At 38.7% G+C, this 26,080-nt stretch overlaps 1 protein-coding gene and 1 long non-coding RNA gene across 5 annotated transcripts in view; one reads left to right on the top strand and one right to left on the bottom strand.

Annotated features, from left to right (window-relative positions):
* Positions 1-235: 235 nt before the first annotated feature.
* Positions 236-26,080, bottom strand: part of ZFAND3 (zinc finger AN1-type containing 3) — a 132,050-nt gene continuing 106,205 nt past the window's right edge. For both annotated transcript variants that reach the window (XM_064414568.1, XM_064414567.1), the window contains exons 6-7: positions 17,575-17,745; positions 236-629 (exon numbers count right to left, since the gene is read on the bottom strand). In XM_064414568.1, the coding sequence (XP_064270638.1) occupies positions 475-629; positions 17,575-17,745 (326 nt within the window). In that variant the 3' untranslated portion in view covers positions 236-474. The remainder of the gene's footprint in view (positions 630-17,574; positions 17,746-26,080) is intronic.
* Positions 1,939-9,763, top strand: LOC135297238 (uncharacterized). Of its 3 annotated transcripts, none has more exons than XR_010359280.1 (3): positions 1,939-4,646; positions 5,427-6,848; positions 6,967-9,763. It is a non-coding gene; the product is annotated as an uncharacterized LOC135297238 (long non-coding RNA). The 3 variants fall into 3 exon arrangements; XR_010359281.1 differs by having other exon boundaries at positions 1,939-2,114; positions 4,179-4,646; positions 5,427-9,763; XR_010359279.1 differs by having other exon boundaries at positions 5,427-9,763.

The following is a 26,080-nucleotide window of genomic DNA, read 5'->3' on the forward strand; positions in this document are numbered from 1 at the left end:
TAGTATTTCACCTCCTCAGGATTCAGTAGCAGTGAAGAGGTGAAAGGCTGCACATTAAACAGTTTGTCCGAAAGCCATGTGCATAGCAAACTTTTACACCAGCTTCTATACAACTATTTGTTTTAACTCTGCAGCTGGAACATTTCCAGCATAAGGCTTTTAGAGTGACTCCAGCAATAACAGAAGCCTTTGGATTTTTCTTGCTTTGTTTAAATCCACTAGCCATACTCAAAAATAATATTTCTTCATGTTTTATTTTTATACGGTGGCTAGCAGGCACCTTAGTAACCAGCCAGAGATAGATTTCAACCACCATCAATCCCTAAACTACAGTACCAGGACGGTTGGCTAAAGGAAGGAAACTGATTGGCTGTAGTCTGAAACTTGCCTAGTACAAGGTGTCTGGCTGACTTTGTCCTAAATAAGGCTAACATTAGTGAACTAAGAGAACAGCATTTGGTTGCAGTCTTGCACTCAGGAACATCCTTCGCCAATGCGTTGGCAAGATCTCCCTACTTTCCGATCCAGTTTCACCATTTTCATGATGGCCTCCTCGCGCCCGCGGCCCATGTGGTCGAACGTGCAGTCGTGCTGTTCGGGCAGGCGGTGCAACATGCAGAACACGTAACCTGCCAGAGGGAGACAAGAGACACGGTTAGGGACTGCTTACAGAGGTGGCATCTCACCTGAAACACAAGTGAGTAACCCCCCCGTCTACTGGGGGATTACTCAGTTCTCAAAATTCACACCAGTTTAAAGCTTTTATGTATTTTCTTACAGGGTAACAAATATTTGATCATTTACTGCCTTTTGCTGAGAATTTATCAACACAGTACCAAAGCTCAAGTCACACAAGATTTGTGGGGTTTTTTTTTGCCATCCCCTCATCTTATACAGGAAGCCTCCAAAATCATCTAGGCTACGTACGTCTACATAGTAACAAAGCTAATGCTTTTGGGTTTTAATCACCTTCGCTGAAATCTTTCCTACTTTTGAGTGGACTTTGTTGTCATTTCTGAAACTCACGCATATGGTACTCTATGATGAGCTCCCAAGCAGATTTTCAGGTCAGAACTGTTAAATTTAAGCACCTTTCTTCCTCCTCACTGCCAGCGTTGGCAGTGACAGCAGGAGAGTTCACTGCTCCTTCGCTATCCCCATCTTCAGAAGCTTCTCCCCATGAACCATTCTGACACTAACCACAGGAGGGAACAGACATTTGAGACAGGGATGTGGCATGCCACATCACTTTGCTCTGTAGCTGAGATCTTGAGGTTATCGTCTCTTTGTCTAAAGCTCCGTGATATTACTCAGCTTTCCAGGGAGCACGTGACTTGCACTTTTCCCTGCAGGTGAGGAGGACATCTGCCATAGCCACCACTTTCTAGTCTACAAAGGAAATCAGCTTTTTTCCTCTTTGTCCCTGACACTTTGTAACAATAAAGAAACTGCCTCAAATTTCCCACCTCCAAAATGAATGTTAAATAGCAGTGGATGCTATAGGAGGGAGAAGTCACACAGCTGCAGGGCTCACCAGTCCACTGTATTCAAAACCAAGTATGGTTTGTGTAATATCGCCTGTGCTGGGCTATTCCTCCTGCCTGATAGTGCAGAGTAACACTCTGCCTCTAACTTGAATGCTTTACACTACTGCTGCTCCTTAAATGCTCCAAAGATATTCAATCCACAAAATTATAGTATTTGAGAGATGGAACAGGATAAAAATGAGTGAGTGAATGATTGGGAGAGTGTTTTGTGCATACATACACACACAAATATATGAGAATATGTATGTGAAGCAATTTAAGTTCCTGGACTATAAAATATCAATTGCAGGAGAGAACAATTTGCTATCTTTATATTGTTTTGATTGTGAGTGATTGTTACGAAAACAGAGAGGGGAAAAGTGTCATAAATGGAATTATTTTTAAAAAGTGAAGAAAAATTGATTTATCTTTGCTCTTTGTTTCAGTAGCACCAGGCTGAGAAAAGACAAGCCTATTACCTGTGTCTGGCTTTGAAACCCAGTTCTAGGAACAAAGCCAAAAAAGACAAGTTTTCTGTATTGGCATGTACAATTCAGAAATATGGATGGAAACATGCAGATTGAATTGGTATGTATCTCACCCCTTGTGATCATTGCCTCCACTTCAATCTCAATCTGGGTCATACCACACTCAAATGTGACAAATATCTTTCCCGAGGTGCCAAAAATTCAAGGTTTGACTGTTAAAATGAAAATATCCCTGGACTATAGTGCCAATACTGAACAGGCATTTCATTTCACTCAGTTTTCTCTCACAGAAAGCAGGGTCTGATGGCTTCCCTTATTTCTTGAAATAAGATATCAAATTGCTGAACCAATGTCCATTGCAGATACAAGAATCATAAATACCTACCTGGATGAGCTCAAAAATCAAGTTCACCATCTTAGCTGCAATGAACATTTTAGAAGCAGATGCAAGACACCATGAAGATATGGACTGGGCAGGAGGTGGATCAGCCCCTTCTAAATAAAAACTGATTTTAAATCCTGGCAGTCTTACAGATCCTTTCCAAATGTTTAACAAGTGTAGGTAGAAATGCCATCTAATGTTACTGAAAAGAGGTCTTGAAAATTTATACAATTTTCTGCACTGCTTCACCAAGACCCTTTGACAATTCTGTAAATGTAGTAAGGAAGTACATATGCCACATGATTTATCACTTTGGAACATGACCTTTCAATTGCCCCATCTCTTCCCCTTCTACAAAGCCTCATGCAGACCAGCACAGCTTCATGGTGTTCCTTTCTACCCTGCCACCCCTAATACAATCTATCCTCTGATTTGCCCAATCTTTATTTCATTTTTGAGCACCTTTCATTTCTTTATAGAGCACCTGTTTTTACACAGGAAAATCTGTTCTGTACACTGTATTTATTCCACATGACCTATTATTTTTTTCTGTTCATCAAGGATTTTTTTATGCATTCTTGAACAAAGTTTCAGTAATTGTCCACAAAAGAATGGCAGGTGATTTTCATTTTTACCAGAGTATAGGAATAGCTTGTCTAATTTCAGCAACTAAGTGATCTAAACCTGTTATTAATATATGCATATATATATATATATTTAAATATGTACTGCTAATTAGAATATATAGTATCTAATGAAAGAATACCCAAGCTCATTTTGAATGTTATAAAAATAGTTCTGCATATATTGGCTGATTCACGGAAGGGGTCTTATTCTGGTTGAATTAGCAATGCAGATCTGGAAGCTCCATTTCCAAAAAGAGAATTCACACCTTTAGTCTCATTGCTACAAATGCTGAAGTCACTTTAAAGATTGGAACTTGGTTTTTTGTAGGTTTTATTTAAAATTTAAAGGCCTTTAAAACACTGTTATTCATCAACTAATTGAGTGACATTAGTTATGAACGTTTTTTCATTAGTTCAGAGTGCGTATCTTCAATTAGGTTATTACTGCTGTATTCACTCCTTGTTTCTTCAGTGGTTTGAAAATCAGAATGGACATTCTGTGGTCTGCACGTGCACAAGTGCCTGAGTTGCATCAAGACCATCAGATTTTACAGCAGTTTCATTACTGACTTGTGTGTGCTGGGGCAGAAGGCCAATAGATGCATCTGTATTTTGATCCTTAATGCCGATCCATATTTAGAGGTGAAACCTTTTCTCCTGAGAACTCTGCTTCTACGGTTACAAAGTAGGTTAGACAAATGAACACTTGCAGTGTATATGCCATTAAGTTCATTATGGGATGGTATCAAATACAAGCTGTGTCTCTTAAAAGAATTTACTGCAGAAATGCTTCTTTTAGCACACTCTAACTAAAAGACAAAATAAATAACTTTTCTACTAGTGTAAAGAGCATTGCAAAAGGGAATCTGTCTGCTAGCTGAAGTTCATTTGCCCAAGTCATCAAGCTAAAACATGCCAGACTTCCACTCCCAGTGCAGAAGATTTCAATCTCGTAAATGTAATAATACATCTCACAGCTCTGCAATTGTTTTCTGATGTTAGAAGTAAACTATGAATCACCCACTCCTCAGGTCTCTAATGCAAACATCTTGGAAAAACATTATGTAGTGCCTCAAAACATCTGAGCTCCTCTAAGCACCACAGAAACTTCTACACAATATATCATAAAAAAAATTCACTTCCATTTCATCACCAGAGCAAAAATGGCTGAAGTCATAAAGCAGAGCACCATCCCTGCCTTACAGAGGAGTCACTCAAAGGAAGCTCAAGACCACACCAGCAAATATGAAGCTTTCATCATTCCTGAGGAACCTGATGGGAAAGGGATATTGGAGAGAACAGAAAACAGAATAGGCTTCCATATTCCAGACCAGAGAGTTATCACAGACCTACAGTATGCTGTGTGTGGGTAATGAGAAAAAATTGCCTTTTCTTCATTGCTACACTCAAGAGCCCTGGTACATTTTTGAGTTTCTGAAAGCTGAGCCGTTCAAGTATCACTGCTGACCTGGAAAGGCAAAGCCCTTCATTACCAAGTACCATCAATCATCTTAATTGTTCACTCTAGACATTTATCCTTTCATTGCAGGCACCAACTGCTCTGGAAGTTTAGCCTTCTATACTACAGTGACCCCTTTTGATATATTCAAAGAAACTCCCACTGGTAGGTAAAAGAAAGTGAAGTCAACATTACCATAAAACCCTGAGCTTCTGATACTTAAAAATCATTGTACCTGTCCATTAGGATCAGTATTTACTATTTTCATTCCCAAGTCAACAGGCAGAAGTTCAAAACTGTCAGAACTTGCAGCTTATACAATTTCCAAATTTTATTTAATAAACAACCTGTGTTTGTATAAAGCCCTATAAAAAGTCTATTCAAAAACAGTCCTAGTAATAACACAGACATAATCCTGTGCAGAATTCTGTACTGTGTGCTTTGACTTCACATTCTTCACAAGATATTTTACTTCTCTTGTAAATTTGAAATTTTAATGAACAGATGTTCAAACAGAATTTAAAAATACTTTGTGACTTAAGAGTTGAAGATACTGCAAAAATTCTCTACCAAAGGTTAGAAGTAAACTGTGTAAGGTTAGAAGTAAACTAACTGCACCAAAGTTGTATTATCTAACACGGTATTGCATGAATCTACAAGCAGATTTGTGTTCAAGAACAGATTTTAACATCTCTTTAAATAATGAACAATCTGCAGGCTATCACACAGCACAGCCAAACCAGGCAGATGAGCCAGCAGAGATCGGCTCATGCTGCTGCACTGTTCAGAACAATTGCACACCATTCACCCCCAAAACAACATTTGTGCATCTCCCCCATAGCCCTTCCAACTGGAAAGATGATTTAATGAGTTGAAAATTATACTAACAATAAAACTCTTTATAAGTAAGTGTGGGAATGAAGTATTTTTTTCTTTTTTTTGAAGACATGAAATAGATAAGAAATGAATGGAAGAGTAGAACAAATAGCTACCAAGATACAAAGTAAGGTCCTAAAGGCTTCAGCACCTGAGAAGTGCAGTATGACCCAGCTTACTTCCCTGTGTTCTGGAGGCTGCTTAGCAAGAACCCACGGTAATGGAAAGACGGGAATGTGTGGAATAAATAATGGCAAGTGTGCTATAGTCCAGCCAGGCAAAGCTTCCAGGGCAGCTCGTATGCACTGCATTAGGCAACATAAATATATTCTAGTCTGCTGGTATTTGGTATTTTTCTCTTTTAGACAGCTCCATTCTTGCATCTACTCTAATTATTTTGCCTCTCTTCTGTGGGAATGCTCTGCACTAGCATTGTCAGCTTTCATTACACAACTCAAGGAAATTTCAGTTTTACTGACATTTTCTGTATAAGCAAAACAAATCCCACCAAGTGAAACAACGAGGTTTTGGAAATAAGTGAACTAAACTCTTCTGTTTCTCTTTCCCAGCTTTGCAAGTTGACATAGACTTTGACAAAGTGATAAGTATCTCAGAATAACTTGGTTGGGAATCTTATCATTCGTTTCCAAGGGGAAAGAGGAACACGCCACAGTATGATGAAGATTTTTAACCAGACAGATGTACTTATTAAAACTCTACAAAACTGAGGTAGTCCTTTCTATCATTTCCACTCCACACTGAGTGGATGGGGAGTGTTAATCTCTAGGTGCTCAAAGTTAGAAGTCTCTAAATATCAATGCACATTGTCTTAAGCACTGCCCTCTCAAAGCATTTCAGTTCCATGAATCTTCACAAACAGCACAGCTGCAAACGGTTCACAAAATGTACAGCATTATGTTTTCCTATTAACATATTTTTCCCATTAACTTATTTTTCTACCCATTGCTAGGATCATTGCAACTTAATTTACAGTATTTTCTTCTTCATACAGATCCTTGAGACCTACTCACAACTACCAAAATGATCAATAGCTAAATCAAGGAGAGGAAAAGAAAAGAGGTGATGTAAAACACCTTGGAATGTTTCTTTTACTCTGGCAATCTGTCCCTGGGACTGGATGGGCACCCTGGGACTTCCATCCTGCTCTCAGCCAGTGATAATCTCAGGTTTCATGTTGGAAGCATATAGCTCTGTGATATCTCTGGTGCAACGTAAGAGTGCTCATGAGATCCTACAGATTCATTTTGTATTTCTACTACTGGTGTTATGCTTCTGAGAAAAGAAAGGAGTAAGAATTTTTTTTCCCGTTCTTCCTCTGTTTTGCTCTCTGCCATAAAGAGGGCAAAGCAATGTGCATGTATCTGCACTAGAGGCAGAAAAATAATTTGTGGAAAGGACTACCCAAGAAGTGAATGGAAGAAGTTGTATACCAAAGAGAGAGGACATAATACTGTAACAGCCACTGGACAGGTATGGTTAAAGATTCTTTAAGAATCTTTCAAGAACTCTTTTAACTGCAACTTGTATTTCCAAGTTTGGTCATGTATAACCAGCGTTTCAAAGTTGTTTTCTGTTTATTTTCTTTAAGATCATAAGCCTGGGAAGCTGCTTTAGGGAGGACACAAGAGATGCAGTTTGGCACTGTGGAGACCCTGCAAACAAAATATGTTTTATCCCATTTCCTGCTATTTCAAGTATACTTTCCTATTTATCTGACTACTTGCACAGAAAGATGTCAAACTATTTTCTCCTACACTGAACGTGACAAATTTTGAACAGAGAATTCCTATCACTTCAGGACAGAGCATGTGCTGCTTTTTAGGGGAATTTTTTGGATTGACAATTCTTAAGGAGGTTCTACACAAGACACTATTCTATTGCTTGTCTTTGGAACTAAGAAGAACAACTCAAAGTTTCCTCCTGTTTCTTTGAAGACATTGTATTTGCAGTGGAAAAAATTAAGATATGGCACTCTTCTAGATTCAATTCTTACTTTTGCTGTAGTGAACACTAATCCCAGAGAAGCAGGGAAAATGTTTAGGAACAGAGCTGAGGTTTTCAGGAAATTATTTCTGAATTTCAAATAATCCCTAATAAATCAAAGTCATAAACACAGCACATCTACTTTGTAATAGTAAGTTGCCATTAACAAATGCTTGCTATGGGTCAGGTCTGACTGAGTACTGCAGCTCTCTAGTCAAGACTGTGTCCAGTTCCATCGTGTACCAGAAGAAGACGGTGGTTAAATCATTTGATTTGGACCAGATATTTTCCTTGCTGTACAGAACTCATGCATCTGAGAGTAAACACTTCCACATCACAACTTCTTCCCCCACAACAGATTTCTAAGTTAAGGCTATTATCTACTGGGGACAGACTATAAGAGCAATTCAGGTCCAGGATTACTCTCACAGCTACACCGTGCAATCAATACTCGCTCTGAACTGCTTCATACCTCAGAGATCACTGACTTACACAGTGGTGACAATGGCATCTGTAGGCTCCCCTTCTGACCTTATCCACTGTCCCTGGTTTTTGGTCTCAGCTTTCACCCACAGCAGTCAGGCACCAGCAGCAGCTGAGACACCACAAGCTCGCTCTCCAACCACCACAACTGTTGGGTTACTGCTCTTGTGAAATCTCTGCAGAACTGGGCTCTGGTCCCAGCTCATCAGTGATAAAGGATGCAACCTCACAGAAATTAGCGTTTTAATTTGTCATGTAATCTGTCAATATAACTGGAAGAAACATTTTTCATCGAAGACTTGTGCAACTGTTGAAACACAAAAGCAGGGAAAAAAACCCCAAATAACCAAAAACTGGTTAAACTTTAATTTAACAAGATAATTTCTGGAAAAACCATTTTGCTCCAAACAACTTACAGCATCAAGTGAAGTATCAGATGTGAACATCAACGATCAACTTATTTGAATGAGGGGAAAAGTAAGGTTCAAGATTAAAAATTTAGACTTTAGGTAGGTGAAAAGTTTCCTTATTTAAACAATTGTGTGATTTTGCAATGGCATATTCAAGAGGAATTAGTATCACTGCTACACTTGTTAAAGGAATATTCATTGCCACATTTGCACAACCAAGAACATACTGAAATAATACTGCACCTTCCAAATAATTCCTAGTTACACAAGGTTATGTGGGAAAATGAATCCAAAGAACAGAATGCACAGTAAAAAAACAGAATGATGCCAAATAGGCCTCCTGATGTCCAAGGCAGTAATGAAGTAGAGGTAACTCATACTAAGAGGTTACATTATCACAAATGTTAGCACTGCTATAAAGTTAGATCTTCCATGGGTTATATTTCTACTCAATATATTTAGATTTGAGCAGTGTAGACTCTCTAAATTTGAGTGGTGTGAAACCTTAATTGAAGTGTCCTGAGAAATTGCAGGTGGATGGCAGAGCTCTCCTAAGGTCAGAGCTGGGACTTCTGCAGTATTTAACACTTTAAAAGGAGCTGTGAGAGCTTTAGTACTTCTAGAATTCTCTACACCAAACCCACCTGAGCTTATACACTTCTCCCAGCAGCTGAGGATTTAATTAAAAGCTGAAGTGTACCCAGAAAGTTAATAAAACAGCAAGCAATACCTAGTGATTCAATAATGTATGTGTGTAATTTTGTTTAGCCCAATGAAAATGCAGGAAAGATAAGGCTACTAATAAAGAACTGGAATGAATAATGAAAGGGTCTGTACTAACATCCAGTATGTGTTGCATTAATTGTAACAGTTCTCCTGGATTCTGCATGTAGTTTGACTTCATCACATATTGAATATGATTCCAGGTTTAACTTTCAGTCTATTTCCTGAGTTGTATTATTTATGCCCTGGGTTTCAGTAGCTTCCAAGAGGTTGCACCACAGTGATCTACAGTCTGAGAGCAGTTAGGCTGGCTGGCCAAACAAGAGAGAAGCTGCTCTACTTCTTCTAAACCTAAATGAAATGTGTTTTATGTCTTCATTCCTTATTTACACCTTCTGTTCAGGGTCTCTAAGATTACAGCTTCTGCTCCATGAAAGTCTTCTGTTACTGCAGCCTCTTGCAATCTATGTCAAGAGTAATTCTTCTCCTAATCACAGGAAAACAGAGCTCCATTCAGAAGCCCCATTCACAACACAAACGAAAACAAATGCTTAGAGCAATGTACACTTCCACTATTCAGTTTTTTTTTCTTTTGGTGTAGACTTAAAAGATATTCCTGTCTCCTGTGTGTTCAGAATATGGCAGGACCCCCATATATGACTTGTGCCTGTAACTTGCAAAACTTTCATCAGTTTGGGAATGTTTAACAGCTTTGAACACCTCTGTAAGTATTTGCATTTCAATACGTATAAAGATGCCGTAAATAAATATATTACTTTTAAAAACTTACTGAATACTCATAAGTGATTTTAATATCCATTGATGCAGTTTCTCAGCCCTTGAAACCTTCCTCCAAGGCCAGTAAGACTTAATACTAAAAAGCCCTGACATGGACTAATACTATTATTTTTACTTCTGTGAAAACTGATGCACACTGATCTTAATGCCATTTCCTTAGGACATCAATATCCTTAAAACATCCACATTAAATAGTCTCAAGTCTCAGTACCCACCTTTAACACCTTATTATAACTGAATTATGTAATTTAGGACCACAGGTGGTATTTTCCTCTAAGATAAGATTTTATTTAAGGACACTCCTTAGGGAAAAATACTCTAGCTCCTGGAAAGAATTCGGACTTTTCAAGCAAATTTAGACACTTCCTTTCAATTATCCTTTTTCTCCTCCCAGTTCTGCAGCAGTTGTGGGTATCTTTCCCCACTTCTTCCTGATGACTTTCATCAACAAAATTCATATTCCTCCCTACCTAAGCCTTACTTTGTGGGCAGTTAACTAGCTGGTAATATTCCTTCAGGGTTCCTCAGATTATTATGGGGTACTTTTGGGCCTTCTCTGTCTACTTCAAATATCAAACACTAGTAGAATCAGTACTTCTGTGTACAGCCGTTTGTTAACATATGGATAAATGTGTTTGAATCACTTTTAGGGGGAATTGTCTGTCCTTTTGTCATAAGAAAAAAATGACTCAGAGACTGAGCAAATACGTCCCTGAAGGTACTGGAAAAAATATAAGATAGTCTCAGATAGATTTTTATGTTCAAGTTCACTAGGCCATGTGACTCTTGTGCGTACAAGACAATTAAAAAATTGCATCATCTTTCACTTTATGGATACACTTAATTCTTCTGTAACCACAATACTGGTATGTAGGGAAGAGAATTTATGCGGCACACCTACAAAATGCTGATTTTTCACACAGTACTGCAGTTTCCATTTGAAAACTCCCAGAAGGTTATATACTGATAGACTTACCACATCAGTAATGTCAAAATAAAACCACTCTTTGATTTTAGAAGGAACATCCTCACTTGTTTTACTTAAGGAGAATTTGGGGACTTAAGGGATGAGCAGCCCATTTCAATTACATGGACTGATTGGGACTACAGAAAGGTAAGGGACAGGCTCAGTACACATTACTAAATCAACACTGCCAAACTTTTGGTAGCACAATGGAAGAAATCAAAATCAGCACATCCTGTAAGAAACTCAGGTTAATTGAACAAGCTGGAGAATTATACTGGAGCCTCTTCAAACAGTACTTCATGATTCCTAATTATAAGGAGCATGAACTCCATTAACACTTTTAAAGCTGTGGACAGCTTTTCTGAAACCTAGACACTAAAGCATTTTTCTGGGTCTTATGCTTGGAGTCTATGATGCACCAATTAATCAACCACTTCTTCATTTTCAGTACTTTCAGAATACATACTAGTCAGAAAAACCAACATTAGTTAGCAGCTCCTATTCCCCATCAATTAAACTGGAGTCTTGGAATAACATCTTCATAAAATACAACAAAACAAACCCCCCTCCCTGAGCTCAAGTTCAAACTTCAAGAGACTTTGTGTTTTGTTGAGTATTTTTATAATACTTGCAGCAATATAAGGTAAGATGCTGGACATTCCTGAAATGGCTGAAGAAAAAGAACCATTCTGGGAGCAACACCCTTAGGGGAACAGCCAACACAAGACAGCTGAATGTGGCACATCTTACAGGCTGACAGTAAGACTTGCCAGGGCTGTAGTAACCAGTCACTAATAAGATTTATTTTAATACTGCTTACTGAACTGGCTGACTCATACTCTCCAGAAGCACTGTGCATATTTCATCTTAATCAATGGAAGTACATCTGTTATACCAAGACATAATCATGCCCTGAAGCCATTTTGGCTTGTACCAGATAAACCTTATCCATCTAGAAAGTGAATTTACCAGCACCATTACAAATTCTCCTCCACAGAAAAAGGTTCCATGGAAATGGAACTATGATTTAATATTTGACCAAGTTTTAAGAGAAACATTAGTTTCAATACATGTTTGACAACTTTGTATAAAGATGGAGCAGCTTATCTATTCAAATTTGTTTCTTTTTTCCTGTCTTTCTGAAAATTATTTCTAAATTAACTGAGTAAATCAAATCACTCCACATTTATTTTGGCACAATCCAAACAAGTGCTTCATCTCCTGTGTTTATGGACCAGCAGTTCTGTTATCCAAGTTAAGAATCTGCAGCTGCTTTTCTTCCACTTTTTTGATTACTTAATGACAGTGAGACTTGCTGCCATTTTATCTCTAAGTGCAGTCTCTGCTGTGTGGATGAATTTTGTTTCTATTAGTGCTTGATAGGAATCTGTTTTTCTCTCCCTCTTATCCCTGTGCTTAGACCAAAACAAACCAACAGTAACACCAAGCAAATAATTTCAACAGATTATTATAGATTTATACACAACTAGACGAAAAACAGGGATGTGGAAACATAAGCACAGTAACTAGGAAGGAAATTTATGCCCTTCTAAAGCAGCAGGCTGTGGTGGGCCATGTGCTCCACCCTCAATTCAGGTGCTCTGCACCCTGAGGTGGCTTTCTGGCTGAGTTGCAAAGCTTGACTCTTGATTCCTGGCTCAGTCTTACTGCTGTAGAGGCCACCTGTGAACTGCATCCCTTCCAATCAAAAAGCAGACAAACATCAGCACCTGCCAACATCTCACAAATTAAAATTGCAAACCACCACATTCTGCCTTCACCTCTGCCTGAGGTTAGTGCTCACAGCAGCCTCCCCCAAGAGCAGCAGCGAGTGCACAGCTGTTAGGCCAGATGCATTCCAGGAACTTGTAGCTTCTTACAACATAACCTAGGCCAGTAAAATTCCAAGAAAAGCTTTCTTGTCCACACAGGCAAGAAATATGGCTAGCAAGTGTTTGATCAGAACACAACATGACTGAGCAATTATTTTTCAAGTGTGATCAAGCTGGAAGGTTTCAACGTCTTCCCGTCCTCTTAAGTACTTCCTCTGTCCTAAGAACAGGAAAAACATTACAATTCCTATCCGAGAAGCAGACAAACAAATGGCACTGCTGCTGGAAACTACAGCCTGGCTTGCTTGGCAGGGCCCATTATCCCAGCCAACCCACTGACTGCCAAGAGGCAGGTGGAGTCTGAGGCACAAACACACCCATAAGGATGTGGCCAACAAACACCACAGCTTCTTGACAAAAGCTGCTGCAGAGCTGGCACACTACACTAATTTTTCTTGAACTGCTGACTAGAAGCGGATCATATTTCTCATGCAATTCCAACAACAAGATCACTGCAGACTTCTGCACGTCTGCTTGGGACCACAGACCTAGTGCTACCAGAACTTTCTACTGTAAAACTGTAAGCCTCTTCCATAAAATTAAGTTTTGCTTTCTGTGCAATAATTTCTATAGGGTAAAAGTTTACAGCTCAGTGTCTTTTAAAACTGTACCTAACTTTATTTAGTAGCAATATACATCTAGTCAAGCAACTAAGGGCAGGGCTAGAAATTTATAGTGTAATTTGCAACTAATCAACCTGCCTTTTTTACAATATATTTCCAGAACTCAAGTGTTTTATAGCTTCCACTTCCACTCACACATTCACTGCCCCTAGTTATGAAGCAACTCTCTGGTAACCACCCAGTTATGACACCACTGAGGCAACAACCTCCTTTTCAGATCACGGATCACAGGCAGGTGATTTCAGACTGCTTGCAGAAATGCTGTAACAGAGTGTAACTTGAAGAATATGATTCCTGCAATTCTTTGATGATAAAACTGACTCCTAAATTGAATATTAAATAAAAATTATTTCAATACAATCCTTACCCATCGTAAGACACTGAACTATTGCAAGGGCCATCCAGCCCAAACTACAGGACACTGCTGTCTGCAGGACTTGCCTGCTCTTACTGTCACCTACAAACAGTGCACAGGAAACTGATTTTGTTTTAGTGGTGTTGATATAAAGGTTATCCTGTCAGAAGCTCAAAATGAGAATTCATTTAAAAATTTCTTTCTCACTGGAGCTTGCAAATGCATCAGCAATTAACAATTCCTATCACTTCTCCCAGTTTGGTGTGTGAAAAGGCTCAGAACTCGTCTTACAAATTGCTCTTTTGAAGATCAAAGGGAAGCCGAATTTGTCTTGTGTGTGCTCTGGATGAGTTTGTAATTTACTGGAACTTTCAGAGGAGGTTTGGCAGCACACTCATTTGACAGCCCCGGGGCACAGGATTCAGGGGAGCTCTGTGACTCTTCCCTTCTGAGCTCCTTCCTTAGCTTTAATTGGCACCTCATTAGAAATTAATGAAAATGACATCCTCTGTTCTTCCTGCTCCGGGCATAGAATGCTACAAAAAGGCCCATCACAATTCATAACACATTCAATTTATATAGCAATGGCTCTTAAGCATTATTTATGAGATGTGAATTTCTTGTCAGCAGTTAGTAACTTGAACACAGCGGAACAAGAATGAAAAAAAGATCTTAAGAGCATGTGTGTATGAAAACAAACAAATCTTTCTACATCTGAAAAATGTTGTGTTTGAATTGCTGGAACTCCCCTCTCAGTAGTGAATTGTTGTTCTTCACAGCAAAGCCCTGCAGCACTGTCAAATCTGTCAAAAATTCCATGTAGTGTCAAGGGAATGAGCTCAGCAGTGTCACCTCTCTCTGGACATGGCTTACAGGAGACAGGAAAGCCAATACTGCAGCTTCCCAAAGATCTCTAAGTGGTGTAAAGCACCAGTCACTCTCTCTGTCTCCTTTCCAAAAAGGCTGTGCCTTGTGAGACAAGTCCCAGTTAACTGGATCAGTATTTGCAATATGTCTACATCAAAACATTGTTCAGTATGTATATATCTTCCTTTCTATTATGTCTCACTAAAAATCTCACTGAAGGATTCATCACCATGACAAATCATTAAAAAATAAGATGATTTCCAGTACTTTTAACATTAGGACAAGAAGGTGTGCAACAGCAAACAATTAAATTGTTGGTCTGTGGAGTTAATTTGGATTTTAACAAGACTGTTTCAGACACAGCTTTGGATCAACATTTTTATGCTTTAAATCCTTTTTCCTTACATCCAAGCAAACCCACACACTTGTCATTCCAAAGATGGCATCTGCCTTTTTTATTGATCCTAATATTAGATTTTCTCTTAACGTTTAAAACTGGGAGGAGTTTCCCTCATTTTTTCCCATTGCTTTAGTTCAGGATTAAGATTCCAAGAATTTAATAGCAGTGGTTCCAAACTCAGATCAAACAATGTCCTATGCTGACCATTACTTTTGAAGAGTGCACATGCTTATTTTACACCAGTGGATTCTATCTCATCACCTCCACCTGACCACACATGATTCCTTACCTGTGCTTCACATTAGGACAGCAAAGTATAACCCAGTCATGTGGATTTAGGAAATATTTTAAACAAATGAGAATTTGACAGATTTGTTCTACTGCATTTCCATCACCTCCACCCAGGGTTTTTGAATGGGCTTGTCATTCATGACCTAAAGCAACCTAATTTTACACACAGCAGGGCAAGCTAGCAAGAATGGTTTGTCAGGCAGCATCTTTAAAACTGACTGGAGCCACAGGCTGCTATCATTGGTAAAGCAGTTTGGGTGATGTGAAGCTGAGGTGCCCAGTGTGGCTCAGTGGCAGCATTTGGCTTGCTTCTTATTAATCTGACTATTCAACTTAAGTTGCACAGGTATGCTCACATTCACGTCACATCAGAGCATAGATAACACACCCTTACTGCACACAGTATTTATTAAACATTGTAACCGCACAGAAACCAAAGATGTCCAGTTTTTTCAGCCCCCTTGGACACAGGGAAATAGACTCCTGACTTCTCATTAAAAGTATGGAATAGAAATGTTTATAATACAAACTATAAACTGTGTAGGATGTAATAAAGGAATGCAAATTTTCATCTCCTCACTTATTGCCAAAGAATTCGGAATTTTTTTCACATTCATGTTTTATTAACACATTTTATGAACTTTAACAGAAATATTTCCATAAAGCTATATATATCCAGTAGAAGAAAATTAAAGAATAATTCCTACAACATTTATATTGCAACAGTATTGAATTATGGAACCACTTCATGAAAACTTGAGAGGAACCAACCAAATGTATCTGTAATCCAGTTTACAGGAAAAAAAAAGGCAGGTCTTATATAATTTTAAAAACATTACTCATCAATGAAAGGGCTTTTTAAAAGTGGCTTTCAACTTAATTGCTCTTACATAGCTCCAATATTGCAGAATGGAGGCGAGATTAATGATATTACATAATGGTTAAGCAATCATTTATCCAATCCACCCCAAAATTCAAACTCTCCCAGTATTTGGAAACATTCTGCTATTTCAGTCAGGTGCCCATGAGCAGCCTGAGCTGTTGTATACATGACAACAGCAGACCAAGAGCAGAAATTCCTGTCTCAGCCATGCTGAGCAGAAAGAGCCATACCAAAATATGACATTGATAGCTCTGAATTTCTTCAGTTTGATAAAAATGTTATCAGACACTTCAAAGTATCCTGACACAAAATTTCCATAATAGGAATTTCAACATTACAGCTTTTGATTTCATGTTTGGTGGCTTCACAGATAAGGTAAGTTCTGTGCCAGTGCTCCAATATCAAAACAAAGCCTTATCATGTCAAAAGAGCCCAACACAACAGTAATGTCTAGAGCCAGAAGACAGACAGATGCTGAAGAAGAGAACAAAGCACAACCCAAAATCTTTGCAGCTTCCTATCGCTTCTCTTCAGTTGCCATTTGGCATTCAGTATAGGATTAACTGTCTTTGTAACTACCTTAGCCCACCCTTCCTCCCCACACTGCTGCTCAGAAGGACATGCCTTCTCTCCAGATAATGGTTTTAACAGAAGATTTTATTTTTCACAGGTGCAACATGAATTGCACCTATCATCTGTGCAGATCCTTTGGAAATTATCCCCTGCCTGAGACACAATGGAATAACTGAAACAAACGAATCAATACAAGCATTGTCAGAGAGTTCAATGCAACCTCCAAGACATGATTATATGAAATAATGAGCAGGTAAAACTACCACATGCCATTGTCACTGGTCTAACAAGCACATTTAAACCAGTTAAGAACACAATTGTTCCATGAAGGAGAGAGCATCTCCTTTGGACTCATGTCATATTAATTATTGTTTCAGAAATTTTATTTGCATTTAATGTGAAACCCCAAATTAGCTGCCAGCATGGGATTATTGTCTTCAATTCAACTACCTGAACAGTGTCATCAAATTTGGAAAAGCCAAGTTGGATGACTTTAAGTGTGTGGTGAACAATAAGTCTTCCCCAGGCAAACTAAGTGTGAGAATGAAAATATTTTCGGTTAGAGGGGTTTTTTTGGATTTAATATTTATATAATTATAACATGCAGAAACAGCTACTGACCTATGTTCCTTTACACCCTATAGAAACCTTCTTTGCATATTTATTGATGTGCTTTGTGCTTCTTCTCCTGTCAAGTGGGTATGATGCCCTTACTGCCTTATACAGAACTTCTGAAGCTGAATTCATTAATATCTGGCATCTCTTGAGACAAGGCAGTACATCAAGGCCAAAGTTTTAAAGAGGAAATTTAACAGGAACTAATTATAACTTTTTGCTACCAATGGAAACTATAGCTTCTGTTTAAAGCATCTTTGCAAGGTGAAAAACGCAAGTGTTTTTCAGGTTTCACAGACCTGAGCACAGATGCTACTGCCAAACTGTACTCACCACAGCGACATGATCCCAGTTCCTGCTGTACTAGTTCCAGTTTTGTTTGGCACTGGAAGCATCGACGTCTACTCTTCTGTTTGGATCGACTGGTTTCTTCAGGCCTGTCATTACTGTCATCCAGTAGCCGTGGCCGTTTCACAGGAGAAGCCTCACTCTCCGACTGTGAATCTGTTGTATTCACAACAAATATTTTAGGAAAAATATTAGAATTTCCTTGCTGAGGCATCCCTTTAGACAGACTGAAGGTATATTGCTTTCAGCTGGGGTCACCACCAAGCAGTGTGATACCTCCCATTCTATTGCATATGCATATTTTCTTAACCAAAATGAGAATCAAGTAAAGGACAAATTATCTTTGTTCCCTACAAGAACCCCTCCTGCTATCAATACTGAGTATAAAGTGAACTGATTAGCTTCCTTCCAGCCTTGGCTGGGTCATATGGAGATACATGTAGAGCATACACCATCCTAAACAATTGCAGACTTCATCTGCCATCTCATTTATTTTCTCCTGCGCCGCCTTCGGTGTCCCCACACAAACTGACTGAAGTGATGAAAAACAACTGAGCACAGGTCTGACCTATTTCCTCCCTGGACAGGAGGGGGATTTTTCAAGCACAGCATGTAAATTGTATCTCTTATGACTGAAGGCGGTACATGAAAGTACCATACCGTGCTTCCCTCTCTTTCCACATGGATAACAATTTAAATGTAAATTAGTATACACCAACAATACAACCCCAAACAAAATAAGCACAATCTGTACATACATCCTATAAATTCCAAATGCCCAGCTATTTCTAAAGTATTAGTCAGAATACTATTTGCATTAATAACTTCATAAATTTCAGCTTGTAAGAAAATGGTGTGTGGAAAGCCTTTAGCAGTTAGTTTACAGCAGTCTTATTTCAGGTAGAATAGTGCCTTTTTTCAGCCTTTTTCTTTCTTTTTTTTTTTTTCAATGGAGAGTGTACTGACAAGGGTTCTAGAGTAGCAAACAGAATGCCCATTATGGACTGAACAGTGAGATGCCCAAGCCTTGTTTTTGTGGCATGTCAGAGACATGACATTTCAGTGGATCTGCTGCTCTGCAATCCAAGTCAGATCAGAAAAGACATTTTCCCTTCCCAGATCTGTCCACAGCAGAATCAGTGCTGTATTTCTTGTAATACAAACTGCAAATAAATCTAATCCCAACTGTACTAAAAATTAAATTGCTTGTTGCAGTACTGCAAGGAGCTGCTGAAAGACATTACTGCAATCAGTCAGTATTCTACTGCAGGATGGTGAGCAAGGGAAAAAAAGCCCATTAGCTGAGTTAAATCCCTTTACAACCAACATTAATCCAACAAATAACAGGCTAAATCTATCTTTTTGGCAGGATGGTAACCCATTGAACATGTCTGTACCATTATTCTCAGATTCCATTGCTTATGTCTGCTTTGTGCTGTCCTGGATTAGGCAGGAAGAGGTAACTGCCATGGATACAACACTGTCCATAACTTTGTTATGTCAGCTATCTTACCTGGGCCACCGCTGATCAACATCATGACTTTCCTTGAGTAAACACCTAAAGGAGTCAGACTTGGAATACTTGGTAGCTTCTCCCTTCAGGGATGCTCTGTCAACTTCTCCTGGTTTCTCACATGCAATACAGACTAGTTCACATTTCTTACCTGTGTTTCAGCCCTTGTGTCAGTGTTTTTCCAGTTGTTGTCCCCCACTATTTGCAGCCATTACAAATATACACCTTGCCTCACTGGGGCCTACTTTATTTCTGTCATACTGCTCTTAAGATATGCTGAAAATGTGCCTGGCTTTCCAACAAGTACAAAGCCTCTGTAGCTCACATTTCACAGAAGAGTGAATTGCTTTCTGCACTGCATACAGGTGATCAGTTTTTGTTAAGCTGCAATGATTTTATCTGATGTGTGCCTCAAGACAGCCACCTTTTTGATCAGTGTCACAGATTACAATTTACACCTTACCAAATACATATATTAGGCCTAAACTAACATTCAGTACATAATGTACTCCACCTCTGCATGCTTGGCCGTACAGGAGCCTTGGCAAGGAAAAGAAAGTAGTGCATAATGCATTAATACAGCTATGGAACAGTTAGTCCTGTCTTAAATCTCTGGAGATAACAATTCAAGGGAAAGATCCTCTGAACAGACTGCCTGACTCCCTGAACAGAGATCCTGACTCATACTCCAAGGCCAACAGTCCTGTCCCATGGACACTTGCTTTCAGAGTGCCTGGAACCCCAGGCTAGCCTGGAGTGTACAAGGACACCCCGTCCACTAGGCAGATTCTGTCCTGTGACCTGGCTGACTCGGCATGCAGTAAAACCTGCTCCAGCCCACCTTGCTGCCCCACATGGAGGATGTCCATCACTTGCAGTTTATTCACTACTCAGATACACTGCCATTATGGAACAGCTGCCTCCCACACATCTTTGCTTCTGGAAATATAAGCCATTCTGGTAGTTCTCAGAAGCAAATGTGGTATTCTGAATTACGCTGATGGAAACCATAGTGGTCTGCTGATCCTGAAGTTCAATTCATGGTGTGAGTCAACCAGTGTCTAATAAGTTAATAAAACCATATGCCTTAATGAGAAAAATAGCTACTTCAAGTCAGGCTAGTAGTCCTACAAATAGAAATATTTAATCACATACTTTCAGTTAATTGGTAATGACTAACTGAATATTAACATGAGTTGGTCATTATCATAGAAATTATAGATATCTCATTTTTCACAATGTGTATCTCTGACATAAGCTGCAACTGAGGTAAACTCAACAGCACCAACTCTCTGATCACTGATTGCCCAGGGCCTTGAACACAGGACTCCAAGCTAATACTCATCACAAACCAGACCCACAGCTCACACACTTCCATCTTCCCATGGGTGAGTACAACAAGCAAGGAGAAAGCACAGAGCAGAAATTAGGCCTTTTAGAGTCAGTCCTGCCTGCATTTCTTCCAGATTGAGTTGCTTTTCGTGATACTGACACATGCAATACAGGACACTAAATACATCTTCCAGCACCTGGAATCTTGCAACCTTAAAGTTCAAAGATCTGATAGCAAAATGAAATTGTCATACATAGCTTACCTACCTGCAGTGCAACTGAAAAAAACCCCTTAGAATACAGGCTGAAGTGCTGCAACTAGAATCAAGAGTAAATGCCCAGCATGAACCTTTAAACATCCAAAAAAGGCTACAGAGAAGAGGATTCTCTCAGCCAGTGACTGACAGTGGCTTTTCTCAGAAAGTTGGTTAATTCAACAACATTGAATTCTTCTTCCTTTGCTTGAAGAAACATTTTCCATGCTCAACTTGCATTTTATTATTGCACCTAAACCAACAAATACCCAGGCTGACAAAAAACCAAAAATGCTCTTCTTTTATCCAGATGTAAAAAATCATAAAAATTCTCTGTAAAAATTAACAATAAGGATGAGAAATCCCCAAAAATTTCAGGAAGAAACTGCTCAGCAGAGTAACTGCCATTGATACACTGCCACTGCAAATTTAGTTCTGAGTTCAGAAGCAAGGATTCTTCTAACTGGTATCTGATGGTGGAGATCCTTCTAATTGTGTATCAAACTCCCATTTGAAATGAGAGAACAAGGAAGTTCAGTTAGGCAAGGCTGAAACTGGAGGCTTGTCTGGAATCAATAAGCAGAACAGTGTTCTTAAAACTAATATGTCATGAACAGAGACTCACATTTGTTCCTCACTGTTCCTGTTCTCATCTTTATTACTCATTTTCTCCCCTCAAACTTTTTCAAAAAAAAAAGGCACCTGAGCTGATTTTCACTCCCTTACTCTCCAGCCTTGGAGGAGTTTGCAGGCTGCATGCAGATGGTTTCAGTTACAACCATGATGGCTCTTCCATGGCATCTGGGAGGAGAGTGGGATGCTCTAGGCCCAACAGAGACATGGGCTAACAAATCTTAACAGGGAAGGAGGAAGGATGGAAGAGATGGGCAAATGGTAAGAAAAAGAGGATCTCTCCTGTGCTGCTGCTTTCTTCAAGATGAATGTGTTTAATCTCTGGTTTCATGACAGTTTTTGAGGCACTCAATCAGGTCTTCTCCTTATCATAAGAACCCATCACACAGACTGGCATTTATGATCTCAGCTGTCTGTGCAAACACCAGAACAACCAGTCTTTAATGAACCCTCAAACATTACTGCCATCTCCCCTGGAACTATTTTAGAAGCAGCTTAAGCTGTTAAAACCCCTGTCCATGAAGAAACTTGCATAGTCACAGATGACAACAGTGTAACATGGATTAACTAAAATTTGAGCAATAGCTTGTTGCCAATTTCTAGTTGTTTTTTTTTTTTTCTTTTTGAAAGTTATTATTCTGTTCTTAGATGAGGGATTACTTAACTGCCTGGCATGTTGATTATGCATTAAAAATTTCATCTAGAAAAAAATGCCTCTATACAAATCTTCCCTATCACATTTACCAGAATCATATTTTAAAATAATCTCTCTAGTTCAAATGAATCTAAAATTAACATAGTTGTTCCAAAACCCTTTTGTTTGTTTACTATTACTGAAGAAACAGAAATTCAAGATTAACACCTCATAAGCCAAGTCTGACAACTGTGACTGCCTCAGTCCCTCCCTGTTGCTGCACAGTGCTGTGGAAAATGTTATTTTGAAACTCTGATATTTCAGTGAAATGAACATCTTATCTCGTCTTCTCACACAATTGTGACTGCATCTCAAGGCTGTGCACCTCTTTGGAAGCACTAACATTCACAAGAAATGTATTTCTTTTGTGAATTCACTTCAGTTTTTTTAAAAATACTACAGACAGATGTCTCAAAAATATCTTACATAAGCCCTTTGGTAATATTTAACTACACAATCTCTTTCCCAGTATCATTGCAGGGCCCTCAGCATCATTATTTCACCGATTTATTTTTTTCCCCTCCATAGAGTTTAAAAGCAACTGCACTAAAACTCAATGTCCCTAAACAATGTGGAATAGAGAGACCACATGGGAACAGTCTCTACAGAACTCACATCCCATCAGTTGCTTCTTTGCCTCAGGAGGCTCTCCATGGAATCACACTGGAGACTATAAATAACACTCCTAAGTTGTATTACATAAGTTATTATTTCTCATCCATCACCAAAACCATGCAACAGTAGTTGTTTCCAGCTCTAATGAGTAAAAACAAGCAATAAACCCCTCCACAACTTTCAGCCTAGCTGTTTGAGACACATAAGTGGAAGAATGGCTGCAAAATGTTCCAAATGTGAAACATTACTGATGTGCTTCAAACACTTGACAGAAAAATTCTCCTTCCTCCTTTGCAACAGAGCTAAGAAAAAAGATTCCATTACAGACTTGAAGTATTGGACTAATTAAAAAAAACCCCAAAACAAAAAATCAAACAAACCCTCAAAAACCAAAAAAGCAACTTAGCATGTATACTGCTTTGGGTGTAAGTGGTATTTTCTTGTTCACCAACAACATGGCTTCATTTTTCCAAAATGAGAGCTGGCACACATGACGTGCATTGCTAGAGAAGAGGATATACATATACATGTATCTATATATGTGAGTGAATGGGTAGTAATTATGATGATTTCAGAAAAACAGCGAAGTGTGTGGGTGTAACCATATGTACAGTTTGGGTAACATTCCACTTGCACGTAAGAAAAAGCTTTCTTACTGTAGGGGAGACCTGACACTGGCACGAGTTGCCCAGGTGGGTTTGTGGAAGCTCCATCCTTGAAGGTACTCAAAACCTGACTGGACACAGGCCCCAGCCTGCTCTGCATGACTGTTCTAAGCAGGAGGTTGGATCAGACTCTTGAGCTCTCTCCCACCCTCAGCCTTTCTTACTGCTAAGATTCATGGACCTGAAAATAAAATTAAAAATTATATACTAATTCCTTCCCACCATTCACATTTTTTTGTTCTCCACTAAACCTGTATTGTCAGTATAATCACCTGGAAAAAGGAAGTGTAACTTAATGAGGGTACTAACTACCATCTCTAATGAAACAGAAGAGACTAATCTAATGCATGTTGAAAATGTATGAGAAATAGTGAACTACACTGGCTCCTGCATGCATTTTAGCTAAGCTATAATTAGAAAAAGTGTGAAAATGGCTATTATACTTTCCCGTCAATAAAATTAATAATTGTTAAATTATGTGAAAAGCTAATTAGTTTTCATCTGTATTTAGGCTCCTATACTCTATCTGTTTTATATTTAAGTTTTTGCATTACTTCCCCATACACTCTGATGTCAGCATGTCTTTAGTTAAAAGAAATGTTAATTTATTTCTCAAACATTTTTACTTATATATCAGACTGATTCAAACAAGCACATATTTAAATGTATTCAGGCACCTGCACTGTACAGTTCCTTTGATGGATTAACTTCAGGCATTTCAATTAGTTAGAACATTTCCTAAGGCAATGGCCACCTCTACTGCTGCTGGCTGACAGAAGGATTTTGTTTGTTTACAAAACTATGTGAGTGGGGTTCCTTTTCCTGAATTATACCCACAGGAGTAGTCTGTAAACCTCCAGAGCCACAACAGATGAGCTTGTGAAGAGAGAACAGGTTGGACAGTCCTGGCCTGCTGTTCATCTCCTGCTCCAAGGTAAACACCTGAAGAACATGTTTAAGAACAGCTGCTGACAGCAACATCATACACACACAGTGACTGCTGGTGTGTACAGGCATGAGGCTGAATTCCCATTGCCTTGATTACTGGGGGCAATTGATGCAGGGTAGAAGCTTGATACTACTCTAAGGATGCTAAGGGAAGCTGGCTTAAGTTGTTGGTGGGGGTTTTTGTAATGGCTCACAAGCAGCATCTCATCTTCATATATTCAGACTATTATAAATAATGAACATTGAGAAGGCCAGAAGAGAAAAAGGGCCACAACACTAAATGAAAAAAAAATTACAAAAAATATTTTATGGTGTCAATTTGAACTTCTTTCCTTGCTATTAAATAATGTACTTTAATAGTAACAGGGTTAGGGCTAGGAGATGGACAAAGGCCAATTCTGGTGACACTTGAAGTTAGAGAGCAAATTACACCCTAAGTGGCCTGAATAATCAGAACAGAATTATTAATTGAAGGGATAATGCACACTACAAATACCTAAATGGAAGAACAAGACACAAGTAGAAAGAAAAAAGGCATAACACTAATATACATTATGAAGAACCTATGAAGACAAATCATGAACATCCTGGCCATTCCTCAGCACCTGAAGACTACTTAGTAGTACTCAAATATGCATATTTACATATCTGAATATGTATGTAGAAATACACACAAATAAGCTCACACTGGTTCTGATAAAATAGGAGACTTGAAAGCATTCAGCAATATCATAGTTTTGGTTTTGCTGACTTTAATGAGAACCTTCTTATGCTTCGTGGAATTCTCTAAAATATGATTAGCAAGAATAGATAATGTTATAAATATTTCATATTTGCTAGTCAGCTCCAGCGTGCATAAATAAGCAGTGCTGCTCTGCTTCCAAATCCTAGTGGTATACTCCAGCTATGTCCCCATCAATCACATGGTATACAGTATTCAGCAAGGTAATTCTTCAAACTAATAGCCTAAAACAAGTTCTATACAGAAAATATTTGCTCTGTTATTTTTCATTCATACACAGAGTTTTCCTTAGTAGACCCTTCCCCCATTGGTATAATGAGGGTTTTCCAAGGCTAAGAGAGATATTCAGAAGAGGAATTGTAAAGAACTCTTGCCTGCTAGCAGTGAAAAAAATACTTACCAATATTTGTCTTTCAAAAAACTAATTTGTCTTTTAAGTGCAGAACTTCAGTGATGTCATTAATAACAGAAATCATGCAATGAGAGACTATAGTTCCAAGGACTGTACCTGATTAATGTCAAGGAAAAAACCCTAAGAGTTCTTGTATTTTGATAAGAATTTTCTTGAATGCATTTGTGAGAAGGTACATTCTGAAATGTACAGCTAATCAATCTTCAAACTTGGTTTTAATTCCATTACTTTAAATAAAGCTTAACAATTTATATTATGTAGTTTGTATTTTGACTGTATTTCTTTTTCTAGCAATTTTTTTTTGGGGGGAAACAATCAACAATGGCATAGGACACAATTCCTGTACACCTGATTGGCATCTACAGTACACCAGAAGTCAGCCTGGTTCACCTGTTGGTTCTCACTGTTTGGAAAGGAGATGTTTGGGAAGCTTCTAGACAAACCTGAACCAAAGACCAGGGAGAGGAAGAACAACAGATCAGTGAAACTCGGAGGATGCAACAGTACATGAACTGTCTTGTATCTTATATCCAGATCCTTTTCAAGCCTCTTTTGCTCCGAGATGTTGCTCTCATTAGTTATTAGTTATTCCTCAAAGTTCATGTTAGGAAATAATTTGGAACAGAAACAGAAAAAAGACATGATTTGTATGTTCACAGAATTGTCATGCAAGCAACTTCCTC

Source organism: Passer domesticus, chromosome 3, assembly GCF_036417665.1.
Source record: "Passer domesticus isolate bPasDom1 chromosome 3, bPasDom1.hap1, whole genome shotgun sequence".
Classification (NCBI taxonomy): domain Eukaryota; kingdom Metazoa; phylum Chordata; class Aves; order Passeriformes; family Passeridae; genus Passer; species Passer domesticus.